Below are 13,576 nucleotides of genomic sequence, written 5' to 3'. Positions count from 1 at the left end.
CTTAGGAAACACAATACCCTGAACGTGATGACTCTTTATTTCTTGACCTGGCATTCTGTCATGTCTGAAAGTAGGTCTGCTCTTATTGTACCACTACATGGGCAGTCCTGGAATTTAGCCTGGTTGCACTGGTACACCTGTGATTATTGTTAAAATGCCAGAGTATTTCCCCACCAGTTGATAAACAGCCACTTCCCTGAGTATCCCCAAAGCCTACCTACCATCCTGACTCCATCCCTAATACCCCCAAACCTCCCTAACACCAATAAACTAAAGAAATAGCCCCTGAGATCTCTAATGTCCTACTTCAGTGCTGTGCCTCTCTCTGTCCTGACTGGGGTCAGTGCTGACGTGAAACAATAAACATTTTATAATACCATCGTTGCCTCCAGGTGACATTACTATATTGAAGAAGCAAGTAAGCTGAAACTCAACTGACTGAAAAGTATACTATAGAAGATAATTCATTAGTTTTTGTTTTTAAATAATAAATTTTTGTAATATATCAGCTTTCCTTTTTATATTTCAACCTTTCCTATGTGAAGGGCTATGCAAATATCTAATTCATTAAGCTTTCTGGTTAATTAAAATTTTACCAGAGAAATTATTGCCCCCCCCTTCAAGATATCATCAACATCCATGTTCAGTTTACCTTGTTTGTCTCCTGTTAGGACCCAGATCTTAATATTAGCTAGTGATAAACTTGCAATCGTTTCAGTAACACCCTCTTGCAACTTATCTTCTACAGCAGTGGCACCTAGTAGCTATATTGAAAAATAGAAAATACCTGATATTAATGCAGGCAAACAACAACCACAATGTACCTATGGCTTTAAATCACAGAGTTCAGAGGTCAAGGAACATGGACTGAAGATGGAAGTTATGAAGCATTGATATGGCAAGCATCTTATTATATGCAGTGATGGGCTAGGAAGGGCTTCAAGTGGAGGTTCCCAAATCAAGCCTACTGACAGTCACACCAATTAATGACAGGGATCCTGGAGGTCAGAATTTATGATGGGTCTGATATGCTCAGGTAACATATAAGCATAAACCATCATAAGCCATTTGGGCTTCTGAGAACTGAAGACCTCCCCAGTCTCTTCCCCACTTATATCAACATGGAAAGGTCCAAAGGAGAGCCCTAATCTCATAGTAAGGATCACAAAAAAGTAGAGCCACTCTCCTATATTAACACACCAGCAGATGCCATAAACTAAAAAGTAAAGGGTCTTGCATAATATTTCATCCAGGGATGAATATAACATATCCTTAGTACCTCACAATTGCTAACCATCCTAACCACTGGGGCCTCAGGGAAGAGAAGTTCATACTCTGGGCAGCACAGAAATCATCAGAACCTCAGGGCCTAGGATGGTTTAGAGCTATAGCTACATTTCATGCAAAGTTTTCCTGCTTAAAAAGGTAGATCATAAAGCAGGGAGAGAAAAAAAAACAAAAACAAAAACCAACCAAAACATAAAATCAAGGACATACCAGAGGCTGACAAAGAATAGAGATGCCACTATCTTCTACTTTGGGGAAACTTCCAATTGTATAATCTACTGCCAATAGAAATAATCCTCTAGGCTCTCTAGGGCCATACATGGCAAACGTGAAGCAATGTATAAAGCATGACTCAGTGTTTGAAAGGTTAACATCTGCTATGTGCAAAATGATTTGGCAATGGATTATTCCTATGCTAGATCTCTAAACACGTACTATCCCTTCTATAAACACAAACCATCATGCTTCTAAACTCATACCATTAAATCCCTTTCAATTTCTTCATATAGCCCAGCTATTCGTTCATCCCTCTCATCCTTGAGAGTGTTTGCATCTTCAAGCATCTTGTGCCACTCTTTAAAGTACTTGTCATCCAGATCTCTGTATGCAATGGCCAAGGTTCGAAGGCCTTCCCCTGCAAATTCCTGCCAGAGCAGACACAGATTTAGGAACCATCACAGAGTAGTAACCACGGAAATAACAGCAACAATAATGGATAAGTTGTTCACTTACATTCATTTTGTCCCAAGAGTATTACTTGGCCATCCTGACTCCCAACTTTTTAATTGCCTTGGAAATGGGATATATTTATATTTGGTATTTTATTTCTATGGGGTTAAAACATTCAGGGGAGCTAGACTTCTCCCTAAAGACAGCGGCAATGGCTGCTGACGTGCCCCAGCTGAGAAGTGATCAACCACACCCATGACTTGAAATACACGTTTGAAGCAATATATATTGGTTTCAACCTACCCCCTGCATAAAGGAAGCACTCCTGGCAGTAAGAAAGACCCAGCCTGTTTCATGGCACATAGCCCTTGACGTCCAGTGGAGAGGAAAGGATCCTCAGAGGAACCATAGCTCTCAAATCAAAGGCAGAAACTCTCTCAAAAGATGGCAGCGTGACATTTCACCAGTCTTGTCATGTCCCACCTAATAATATAGCTATGTCTAAAATTAATTGAGTCTTACTTCTGTTCATGCTTGAAATCTTCCATAATAAAAAGCAAAAGTCAATTACAGATGAATAAACATTGGTCAGGTAACAGAAGTTGAAACATATTAAGGTTATAAGAATAATATCTAGGGGCAAAAGGGAGAGTGAGGCAGAAAAGTTAAAACAAATATTTTTTTCTGGGAAGGGAGTAGAGGCTGACTTTTACTGTTCATTCTGGATCATCTAAATTTTCTTCCTTTTTGTTATATGGTAAGTTTTATTTTAATAATGAAAATTCTTAGAAATTTAAAAAACATTGAGTCATGTTATTTTTAAATATTACTCTTTTTGAGAAACTGATTTCTGTGGAGTTATTATTTAATAATTGGTCAAATTCATTGAAGAGTCATACTTTTCCTTTAGTGTCTCAGTAAACTGATGATCTAAAATGATACCTTTGGTGCTTTATCCTTCTAATAGGAAAAATAAATAAATAAAAACAGGACACTGGTGTTGCAAAGTGTCTCACATAGCCACAATAGCTAGAAACATATGTAGATTGCTTTGGGGAAATGTAAAAACCTCCCACTTTGTGTAGGCCTCCAGTGGTGATTTTATGGGCCTCTACACTGCAAGTGTTTTTAGAACATTTCTGCTCCTTTGGGCATTGCCACTGAGCAGATCCTCTCTGTTGTGTTTTGGCTTATAGAACAGACATAGGTTCGTGATCAGGCACAAGTTACACCATGACACACCCTAACTTGGTAAATGGAAAGTAAATTCAGTGCATGCTGCAATGATGTGGTTTCACCCGCAGAGACCATGAAAACATTATCCGAATTTATCTTGTAGGCAATTGGTAGCACTCTGGACACTGTAATCACATTTTGCAAGACCACCACTGGGTCCCCTACTGATCTGAAAATCTAGTTATTGCCTTGTAATGATCTTTTGTCTCCTTAATTCACAGAAGCACTTCTTTGCCTTTAACTTGCAACCGCACTGGGCATGGCCAGTGCTTTCCTCCCTGTTCTGTAAAATAGTGAATCAACACTAAGACGGCATTACAAAAGGAGACAGATGATTTAAGTTATTTAATTAGTGCATGAATCACAAGTTTAATCCTAAATGAGCATTTGAGCAAGGTCGTTTCCTACCATTAAAGAATTCAAAAGCAATTATTAAATATAAATTGAAAACTTCAAAATTTAAAGCCAAAACGAATAAAGTGAATGAAGGAAAGAGCAAGTCAAGTTGATATCACCTGGAATAAAACCTCTTTTGCCAAGAAATGTAAAAAGACCAAATTAGACTTCCTACACTTTAGTATGAGAGGAAAACATACAAAAATCCAAGGCCTTTGGTGTTTGAGCAATGGCAAAAATCAGATACTTATGATTCTAATGTTGTTTTCACACACACACAAAAAAAATTAAAAAGACCATGCCGGCCTTCTGGAAAAGATTAAAAGAAAATCAAGAATGCTCTATTGGAAAGACAAAAACAATAGCTATGTTTGTAACCAATATTACTAAACCATCATTCTTTAAAGTCAGGCAGAATTTTGTTTTGTTTTATTTGTTTGTTTGTTTTTTAAAGATCCAGGGAATGTTTTGTATTAAATATAGGGCTTGACAAAGGACATGAATCCTCAATAATTTTTTTAAAGGAGAGAAACCAATGAGGATATGGGAGTTTTGACCAGTTTCCCTTAAAGTTCATATTCTGTTAAATGGAACCTCTAATAAATATTAGAGAGATGCTTGAATCTTCAGGTTTAAATCAGGTTAATGATCATATTCATTCATAGACTCCTACTCTTTTGCCAAAATATATGTGCCAAATTTATATGGCATAAATATATATGCCAAAGATCATTCCTGCTCCCTTCAGAAAGCTTTTGTAAAGAAATTATGCATAGTCTAGAATGTATGCATTTGGTAGCTTCAACGTAAAGAATAAGTGACTCATCATGATTTACGACCTGAACAGAAGGACCCCTGGAGGAGAAAGTTGGCTGCTATTTCCCTTCAGCATGTAAGCAAGACCCTAAGCTATTCCCTGGGGGTAATCATAAAAAAAAAAAAAAAAAAAAAAAAAAAAAAAAAAACTCCCTTGGTTTCAGACACATTAGAACCCAAGGGAATGCAACTGTCCTGCTTCTCTTTCCAGAGCCAGTGTCCAAGAGAAGAAGCCTCAAACTACGAGGGAGTTTGGGCAGGTTTCCCTAGGTGTCCCGAGCCTTTCCCCGGCCAGAGTTCAGGAGCCTACACTCAGCGGCTACTTCACAGCTGCTGTGTATTAATACATCTGTGGTAAGACTGATCAGACTTTCAGCAAGGCAACTATAGGTGTCCATGCGCCAGTTCCAGACATTCTCTGGCACAGTTTCCCGTGCTTTCTATTTCAAAAGTCAGATCATTTCGCTGATATTTTAAAAATAAGACCTAATCCTAGCAAGCGACCAAAGGGCCATTGTGCTAACCTTCAGACAGAAGCACTTACACTGAGATGGTCTGTCGTCAATGTCAGAAGGTCTTCATTGGATGGATGAAGTTTTTCAAACAGAATAGTGTCTGCTCCTTTGGAATAAAGCTTTATCTGGCCTTCTGGGTTTCGAACTGAAAAGAAAAATTTTGCATAGTAGGTAATCAACGAAATCCATCAAAACTAGACTTTCCTAGGGCTCCAGCCAGGAAATTTGGAAATGGGCATAACGTTTTAGCCAGTAGTAAAATATTTAGTGCCTTTAATTAGAAGGTCACTATCTAAGTCACTTGGCCATATTCCTGCTCTATTAATTTAGAAATATTCCACCTACTGGAACCCTTTGATTTCCCAAACTCGGAAAACAAGTGTTTTTATTCAGATGTGAATGACCTTCCCATTTTCCTTGCCTACTACTTTGAAGGGTTGATAAATTCAAATTAAGTCTTCTGGACTGAACAGAATTGAGAGCTTTGCCAGCAGGTCTCCTAGTGTGAAACTAAAGTCCTACTGTAGGAATCAGCTACACTATTATGCCAAATGGTCTCCACATGGAATTCTAGCCACTCAAAGTCATGGTTTATACACTAGTTTTCCATCCTTGCTGATGTTTTTCTTTACCTTCTTTACTCATTGGAAAAGCCCTTTCTTTCATTCTTGATGGTTGATTTTTCAGTCACAATCCTGGCCTGCAAGCATACCTCACAGGGGGCTTTCAAAATTAGTTTCTATCTTCTGTTAACTGGAAGTCTGTATCAGTTAGGGCTGTGTTTTTAATCTGTCACCCCTCCCCAGGTTTGGGAATGACAGCCGTGAGGAGGTTGCCCTCCCTTCATTTCCAGTCTTTAAACCTTCCCCTGGCTGTCCCACATATTGCCATCAAATCTTTTTTAAACTATGAAATGCTTGGCCTACATTTGTAGGCTTGGCTTTATAGCTTGGCACACATTAGGCCCTTAATGATTTGTTGAATGAATGAAGACATGACATGACACGGCAATATATTTCTTTCCAGGAACTACCTACAGTTTAAGACAACTTTCTGGGTCATGATGTGATGGTCTAAACAATGACCTTCACAAGTTTCATCATATCAAAGATTGTTACATGCTTTCCAATCAATTGTACCTTTTCTTTAAAAATAGAATGTCTCAAAACAAATGAACATAAATATTGACTACTATTAATTTAACAGCATATAAAATTTAGAGCTTGACTTAATGGAATATAAATACCAAAGTACAATAAATTAATTTCCCTTCTTTCCTTTAACTACTCTTACTTCAGATTTCATCTATTCTAGTTTCCTCCTGGCTTTGAATATATTTAATACACCCAGGAATTTTTTTGTATTGGGACTTGTTTAGGGCTTGTCTTCTGTCCTAAAACCCTTGGTCAGCTCTCCTAGTTACCAGAACTCATGCAGTTCTTCTTGTACTCTGCTTCTAATTGCCCATGTTGGGGAAAGGAAAAAAGCATATATAATTTATCTAATTGTTCAAGCTGGAGGGGGTGGGAACATTTAATCCTAGCTTTCTTTTGCTTTTCTTCTACAGCAATCCAATTTAATAATTTCCCCCATATTTTCTCCCATCCATCACCAGAGCTAAAAAGGCCAAGGATGGGCATCCTACTTTTACCAGTATGACTTCCCTTTGACTATTGTTTATAGGCTGGACTAGGACATCAGTTCCCAAACTTTTTGGTCTCAGAACCCTTATACACTATTAAAACTTCATGAGAACTCCAAGGTTTTTTTGAAGTGGGTTTTATTTATTAATATTTACCATATTAGAAATTAAAATTGAGAAATATTATTATATCAATGGTCTTATGATAATAATTATATTACCATAATAATGACTATTATAATTATGATAATAAACATTTTACATATTAACATAAAGAACATTTCTATAATTATAATTTCCACAACAAAAAAAAAATGTAGCTTGGGGAATGGCATTGCTTTACATGATAGCAGTTCTCTTTAACATCTAGCTTAAAAGGTGTTTGGATTCTCTTATCTGCTTCCGCAGTTCAATCATTTGTGATATCACACATCATGTGGCTTTTATAAACCTCCGCAGTACACTCATGAGAAAAATAAGGAAAAAGACAAATAACATTAGTATTATTATGAAAATGTTTTTATCCTTGTGCATTCTCTGAAAATCTCCCAAGTTTTCTTAGGGTTCCCTAGACCACGCATGGAGAATCACTAGTCTAGGAAATCACAAGCCAATTATGATTTGTGGAAATCCCTTACCATCCCTTCATCTCAGTTTCTACATATGAAAAAAGGAGATATTTAAACACTGTAACTTCTAAGGTCCTTTTCAATCTACATTTTTCTCATTCAGTAAAGATTCCCATTTCTTCCACATTTTTTTCTTAACCCAGCATTATTAGTCCCTTTAAATTTGAGTTTGTATAGGGACGCCTGGGTGGCGCAGTTGGTTGGACGACTGCCTTCGGCTCAGGGCGTGATCCTGGAGTCCCGGGATTGAGTCCCACATCGGGCTCCCAGCTCCATGGGGAGTCTGCTTCGCTCTCTGACCTTCTCCTCGCTCATGCTCTCTCTCACTGTCTCTCTCTCTCAAATAAATAAATAAAATCTTTAAAAAAAAAAAAAAAATTTGAGTTTGTATAAATCTAGTTTCATAGAATCTTGCTTAATTTTACTCACTAAACTTTTCTTTTGCAGCTCAGCAGATTTTGTGTCTCTTTATTCAAGGCTTCTAGTCCTATCTGCTAGGAAATTTCAAGGCTAATCAAATCTCACTCATCTCAGAAGTTAGCCTTTTCAAAATAAAGAGAGAAGCACCTGGGTGGCTCAGTCAGTTAAGCATCCAACTCCTGATTTTGGCTCAGGTTAGGATATCAGAGTCACAGGATTGAGCCCCATGGTGGGCTCCATGCTCAGTGGGAAGTCTACTCCAGATTTGCTCTCTCTGTGCCTCCCCCTGACACACACACACACACACACACACACACACACTTTTTCTCTCTCTCTCTCTCAAAAAAAAATTAAATTAAAAAGAACGTAACAGTTTTAAATGGTCAAGGTAACATGTGGGCAGAGTCTGTAAAAAAAAATCGAAAATCATATATTTTTTAGTTATAAATTTTCTCCCATTGCTGGTCCTTTATATATTGGTGTTCTTTAAAGATTTTCCTATGGTCTAATTCCCCTTTTACTCTCCATGTAGCCACATTCATTTCGATGGCTTCAGGTTCCAGTGACAGAATGACTGATTTTACGTGTACATCTCCTACCCAAATCTATCTCCAGCTCTCCCTTCCAATCTGTACATCCAACCACCAACTAGTTATCTCCTTTTGGATGTGTTCTGTACATCCAACCACCAACTAGTTATCTCCTTTTGGATGTGTTCAGGCACAGCAGAATCAAATTGGAACACATTATCTTCCTCTAATAACTACGTATTTCTCTTAAGTCTCCATCTCAATAACAAGCTTCACCATTCACTCTGTCTCCCAAATCAGATATCCAGCCATGATCAAATCTCCTCTCCCTCCACCACCCATATATCCGACTGCAGCTATGAACTTCTCCCCTCTTGCCTATATTGTCACATTAACCCAAATGGTTTTACTCATTTCAAACCTGCTTCTCTCCAGACTCTACTGTAATTCTGCCAGAGTCATCTTCACACTATTGCTTAGAATCCTGCAATTGCCTCCCTATGTACTCCCTATTATGTAGATCAAGTCTGGACGCTCTTAACATGTCATAAACAGGACTCATTAAGACCTGTCCTTTTCCAGCCCATTTCCTACCCTACTTCACCATCTTCTCCAGGGTGCAATCACACAGAACACTTCAATTCCACATTCTCCCTTAGCATCAAGTCTCTGGTGCATGATAGGCACTTGCTAAATATTTGCTTGAGTTGAATTATAATTATACAAAATTCACTGAAGGCAACAGTATGCCTTTGTGACATAAAAAGAAAAAAAAAGTGGTTTCCAGGTGTATGCCGTAAGAGTAAATACAATAGCAACACTATAAAGAGTGATGAATAATTCTATTTTGCCATATCTCAGTTGGATGGTTGTTCATATAACCACACAGAGAAATGCCTGTCATATGGCAGTGTGATCTGTATTTTGATCATCTCTAAAAAGTTTAGAGTTGAGCAACTCCTACTAAAGATCTTGCAAGGGCTTTTCAAGGACCTAGCGTAATTTTTGCTTCCTTCCATGTTTATGTGCCACTTGCCTCTATTAACAAGTATCTTTGAATTTTATCTCTGTATTTTTATTTTCACAATGAGAATTGGTCCTTTTAAAGCTGTATAACAAGATCTATATGTTTACCAATATAGTAGATTCTACACCCTCTGACAAAATTCTTTACAGAAATCTATTTTTATTTAAGGAACTGAATTAAAATAGGGCTCTTGCCCTGGAATGAAAGTAGTACTAGTATCAAAACTATACATTCATGATTCAATGAATAATAGCTCCCCCTCAAAAAAAAAAAAAAAGGAAAGAAGAAACAGAGGAGGAGGAAAAGAAGGATGAAGAGGAAGAAGAAGAAATAGAGGAGGAGAGGGAAGCAGAGAAGGAAGAGGAGGAGGGGGAACAAGAGAAGGAGGAGGAGGAAGAGAAGAAAAGGGGCAGCAAGAGCAGCAAATATCTGAGTCCTCACATCAGGGTGTTGTCCCCACAGACCAAGCCATGTGACAGTCATGAGACTCGCACTGTTTTTTGTGCCTTATTATCAAACAGAGAGTCTTCTACCCTAGTGGAGCCCCTCTTTCAAATTCCTCCTGATTAAAAACCAAACAGAACCAAAATAAAGCCCACAAGCTTCCATGCATTCTGTGGTGGAACATTACCTTTCTTCATATGGGATCCATTAAGTCAAACATCTGAAGTTTGTGGTTAGGCTGTGATTTCTCCACAGCCCGTAGTGATGACTGATGCTGGGGAAAAGCCAAAAGTTTCCCTGTGTAGCAATTTTAGGTTTTTGTCAACACCCTCATAGCAAAGGGAAGCCGGTTCTAAGCCAACCCAACATTAGTAACACCTCCCCTGAAGCTGTAAAAAGAAGATTACTTCTGCTAATACATCATTAAGCCAATGCCTAGAGCAGCATATGTGCTCTTCAGCAGCACCAATGAGGACTTGCCTACAGCCTGTTCAAAAATAAATAAATAAATAAACATAAACATCCCCAGATGATGTTTGGCGTTTACCTGCTGAGAGCAATCTCCCACGGCTAGTTTCCAGTAGTTAGAGGCCAAAAACCTGACCATGTACACACATGTTTCTATAGTAGAAACTGATTTAATATGATGATCAGGGTATTCATAAGTTATAAAGCACTGGGTTAAATGTTATTTAACAAACATTTATAGAAAATCTATTATGTGCCAAGCTCTGTGCTGGGCCTTGGGCATTTTAAGATGACTAAAACACAGTCTGGCCTTCAGGTAGCTCATACTCTAACACCTGGGAAGCTCATGAGTATCACAGGGCTGGTATCACACTGGTTTATGAACAAGGTGCTCTGAGGAAGAAGAGAGTGGTGCATTTGGAGAGAAAGAACTGAGAGAATAAGGGACACTTAAGTTGGACACTGAAGTTTCCAGGTGAGTAGAAGTTTTCTAAAAAAAGTAGGGAAGAGGAAAGTCCAAGTGGTGGAAATAGCACACGCAAAGAGTAAAAGTACACAATGCATGCCTGAAATGGCAAGATCTAGGGCGGCTTGGGAAGTTTGGGGAAATAGAAGAAAAGTAGATTGAGGTCAGATTGCAAACAATCTTGAATGTCCTGCTAAGAATGTTACCCTCTAAGTTCTAAGAAGCCACGAAGGATTTTATGTAGGTGATGGCAAAATCAGGCCAATGTTTTAGAAAGAATACCCCCATATCGACACAGAGTATTATCGTAAAGGGAAGTGGTTTTGAAGATACAGCAATAATACAAGCAAGTGGTGATCAGAACCTTAACTAAAGCAATTATACTGGGATACATCTCTAGAAACACAAGGAGTAGTATCTGAGGATCTATTAATTCTCTGTGTCTCAGTTTTGTTAACCTTCAAATAGGCATAAAAATAATAGTACTTACCTTATAGGGCTGTTGTGACAGTTAAATCAGTTAATTCATGAAGAACATCTCTAACAGTGCTGGTCTTAATAAGCACTTGTGATATGTTACTTATACTTATTATTGCAGTGTTAAGGCTAAGTTGAAAATGAAAGGTGTTCATAAAGTCACAAAAAAACCCAAAACATAACTCTCAGTACATAACTAAGAGTGAAATCATTCTTGAGAAACAGCAGTGTAACGATCAAACATAATCTCAGCTACCAGCCATACCTATGACAGACATCCTTTTTCTGATATTGTTGAAGTCCAAGAAGGCAAGCAGTTGGTAAGTAACCAGTGTTCCCAATTCTTCTACTGTTATCGTGTCTGGGGTTCGAGACTTAAAAATGAACCCAAAATTCCTTGCAGCAGTCACTAAAGCCCCCTCATCAGGTGACTGAACTTGGTAAATCAGCTGCCCTAAAAGGAAAAGAAACTACCATGTTAAACAATAGCGCAAAAAAAAAAAAAAAAATCTATTAAACAAGAAAGGAAAAGAAACAAATGCATTAATACTGAGATTAATGGCTAAAATTCACAGAATGCCAATACTAATGTCAACTCATTCTGTAACATTGAACTCAAGCATTAGTTCCAGAAATCAGAACTTTTCTACTTGCCAACCAGCTGGACCAAGTGCCTGTCCTGGAGATACTACAGGACACCATGCATACTACAAACACAACCCTTGTCATCTCATACAAAAATGCCCATTTCTACATCTCCCTTTCCATAATATTGGAGGTTTCTTAGGTCAGAGGCTGAATCTTTGTATTTTCAGTGACTAGAATTGTGCAGTGGAAGTTTCACAAACTAAAACACTTAATATGCGTCAACTCACATAATCCTCACAGACAGACCTGAGGTAGGGATTATTAAAATTATTTTTTTCCATTTTATACCACTGACCTATGACTATAGAGGATATATAATCTGAGTAAGATCATATAGCCAAAGAGTAATGGAGCAGATATTCCAAATTCCACTTGGGTCTGTTACTAATGACCATTTCATGAGAATGCATACAAGAAACTCTTAAAATGTAAGAAATCAAACTGGTATGTTCATTCTTGGTGGCTGATATTGTGAAAGTATTAGGCTAAGAGTAAGAGGGAAGAAGAAAAAATGAAATGAGGAAAACAAAACAAAACAACCCATAAAAATACAGCATGTATAAGGTAAAACCTTCTACATAAAATTGTATTATCTTTGTAAAAATACATCAGAAAAAGTAGGCAGAGTTAAAACCATATTTACTGAGTTATAGTACTGTCCAAGAAAAATTCTTAAAAAATGAATTGCATATTAATGTGTATACTATGATTCCTTTTCATCAAAAACAAATAAACCACCTGCTTATTATATATATTCATATATATATGCACAAGTGGAAAGGGTGAAATGATGCACACCAAATGTTTTCATTGGTTGTCACTGTAGGGGTGAGACTGGAGGAGTTCATGGAAGGAATTATTAGCTTTGCCTTTATCAACTTGGTACTGTGTGGTTTTCCCTTATATAGTAGGCATAAATTAATTTTGAAATTCAAAAAGGAAAAGGAATTTAAAAAATTACTTGATTTACCTACAAAATGATATAACTTCCACTTCCGGCAACATGGTAAACTAGGTGCCAGGACCAACGTCCCTGCTACAAACAACTACAATTCCATATAAAACATTTTGACTTTTTAAATACATTCATGAGAGAGGTACTGGTAAGAAAATAAGAATTTTTCAGGTCAAAGACTGAGGAAAAAAATAAAATGAATAAAAGAAGACTGTAGCCAGCTTTTGCCTTGAGGGCATTTTCTGAACCAGGAGAACTTGATTGTTGGTTTCCAGCCTCTGAGGGTTCATGCGTATTTGCACCCTAAATTCACAATATCTAAGTGGCTTAAAAAAATCAAATTGAAAATTTAGTTTAATATGTTCCTGTGTTAGAACACTGACCAAAGCAAAGCAAGTCCTTTCTGGAGGAACCAGCCTTCACCTTAGGACCCAAAGGATTTCTAAAAACAAAGTTCCAAGTAAAAGTTCATCTCAAAGTGAAAAATTATTAAAATCCCAATAAATAAGACACAATGAGAGCCAACAGAAAGAAAAGAAAGAATAAGATCTGCAAAAACAGCAGATATTGGAATTATTAAAAATAGCACACACAAATACTTAATAGATTTCAAAAAATAAAAGAGGCATAAAAGTAAACAGATTTGATAAAGAACAAAAGACCTAATAGAAATTAAAAATTAAAAGCAGAAAATTAGATACTATTAGAGAAAGAAGTAGTGTAATGGGGGGGGGAAAATGGAGAAAATTCCAGGATATATCCCAAAGAGACAAAGAAAGGGAAAATGAGAGACTTTTTAAAAGACGAGAACAGAGTGAAAATACCTGACACTGAACATCTAACATGAGAGGGGAAAATGAGTCAGAGGCAACACTGGAAAAAAATACATGACCAAGGAAACTCCAGAAGTGATGAGAGATGACATTCTACAGATTCAATAATCTCAATGAA

At 37.4% G+C, this 13,576-nt stretch overlaps 1 protein-coding gene across 4 annotated transcripts in view; it reads right to left on the bottom strand.

The window, feature by feature from the left end:
- Positions 1–13,576, bottom strand: part of ATP8B4 (ATPase phospholipid transporting 8B4 (putative)) — a 278,437-nt gene that overhangs the window by 58,806 nt on the left and 206,055 nt on the right. For all 4 annotated transcript variants that reach the window (XM_044230132.1, XM_044230130.1, XM_044230133.1 and 1 more), the window contains exons 16-19: positions 11,288–11,476; positions 4,949–5,064; positions 1,767–1,931; positions 653–764 (exon numbers count right to left, since the gene is read on the bottom strand). In XM_044230132.1, the coding sequence (XP_044086067.1) occupies positions 653–764; positions 1,767–1,931; positions 4,949–5,064; positions 11,288–11,476 (582 nt within the window). The remainder of the gene's footprint in view (positions 1–652; positions 765–1,766; positions 1,932–4,948; positions 5,065–11,287; positions 11,477–13,576) is intronic.

Source organism: Neovison vison, chromosome 13, assembly GCF_020171115.1.
Source record: "Neovison vison isolate M4711 chromosome 13, ASM_NN_V1, whole genome shotgun sequence".
NCBI classification, from domain to species: Eukaryota; Metazoa; Chordata; class Mammalia; order Carnivora; family Mustelidae; genus Neogale; species Neogale vison.
Note: the sequence above shows the minus strand (reverse complement) of the source record. Positions and strands in the feature narration are given on the sequence as shown.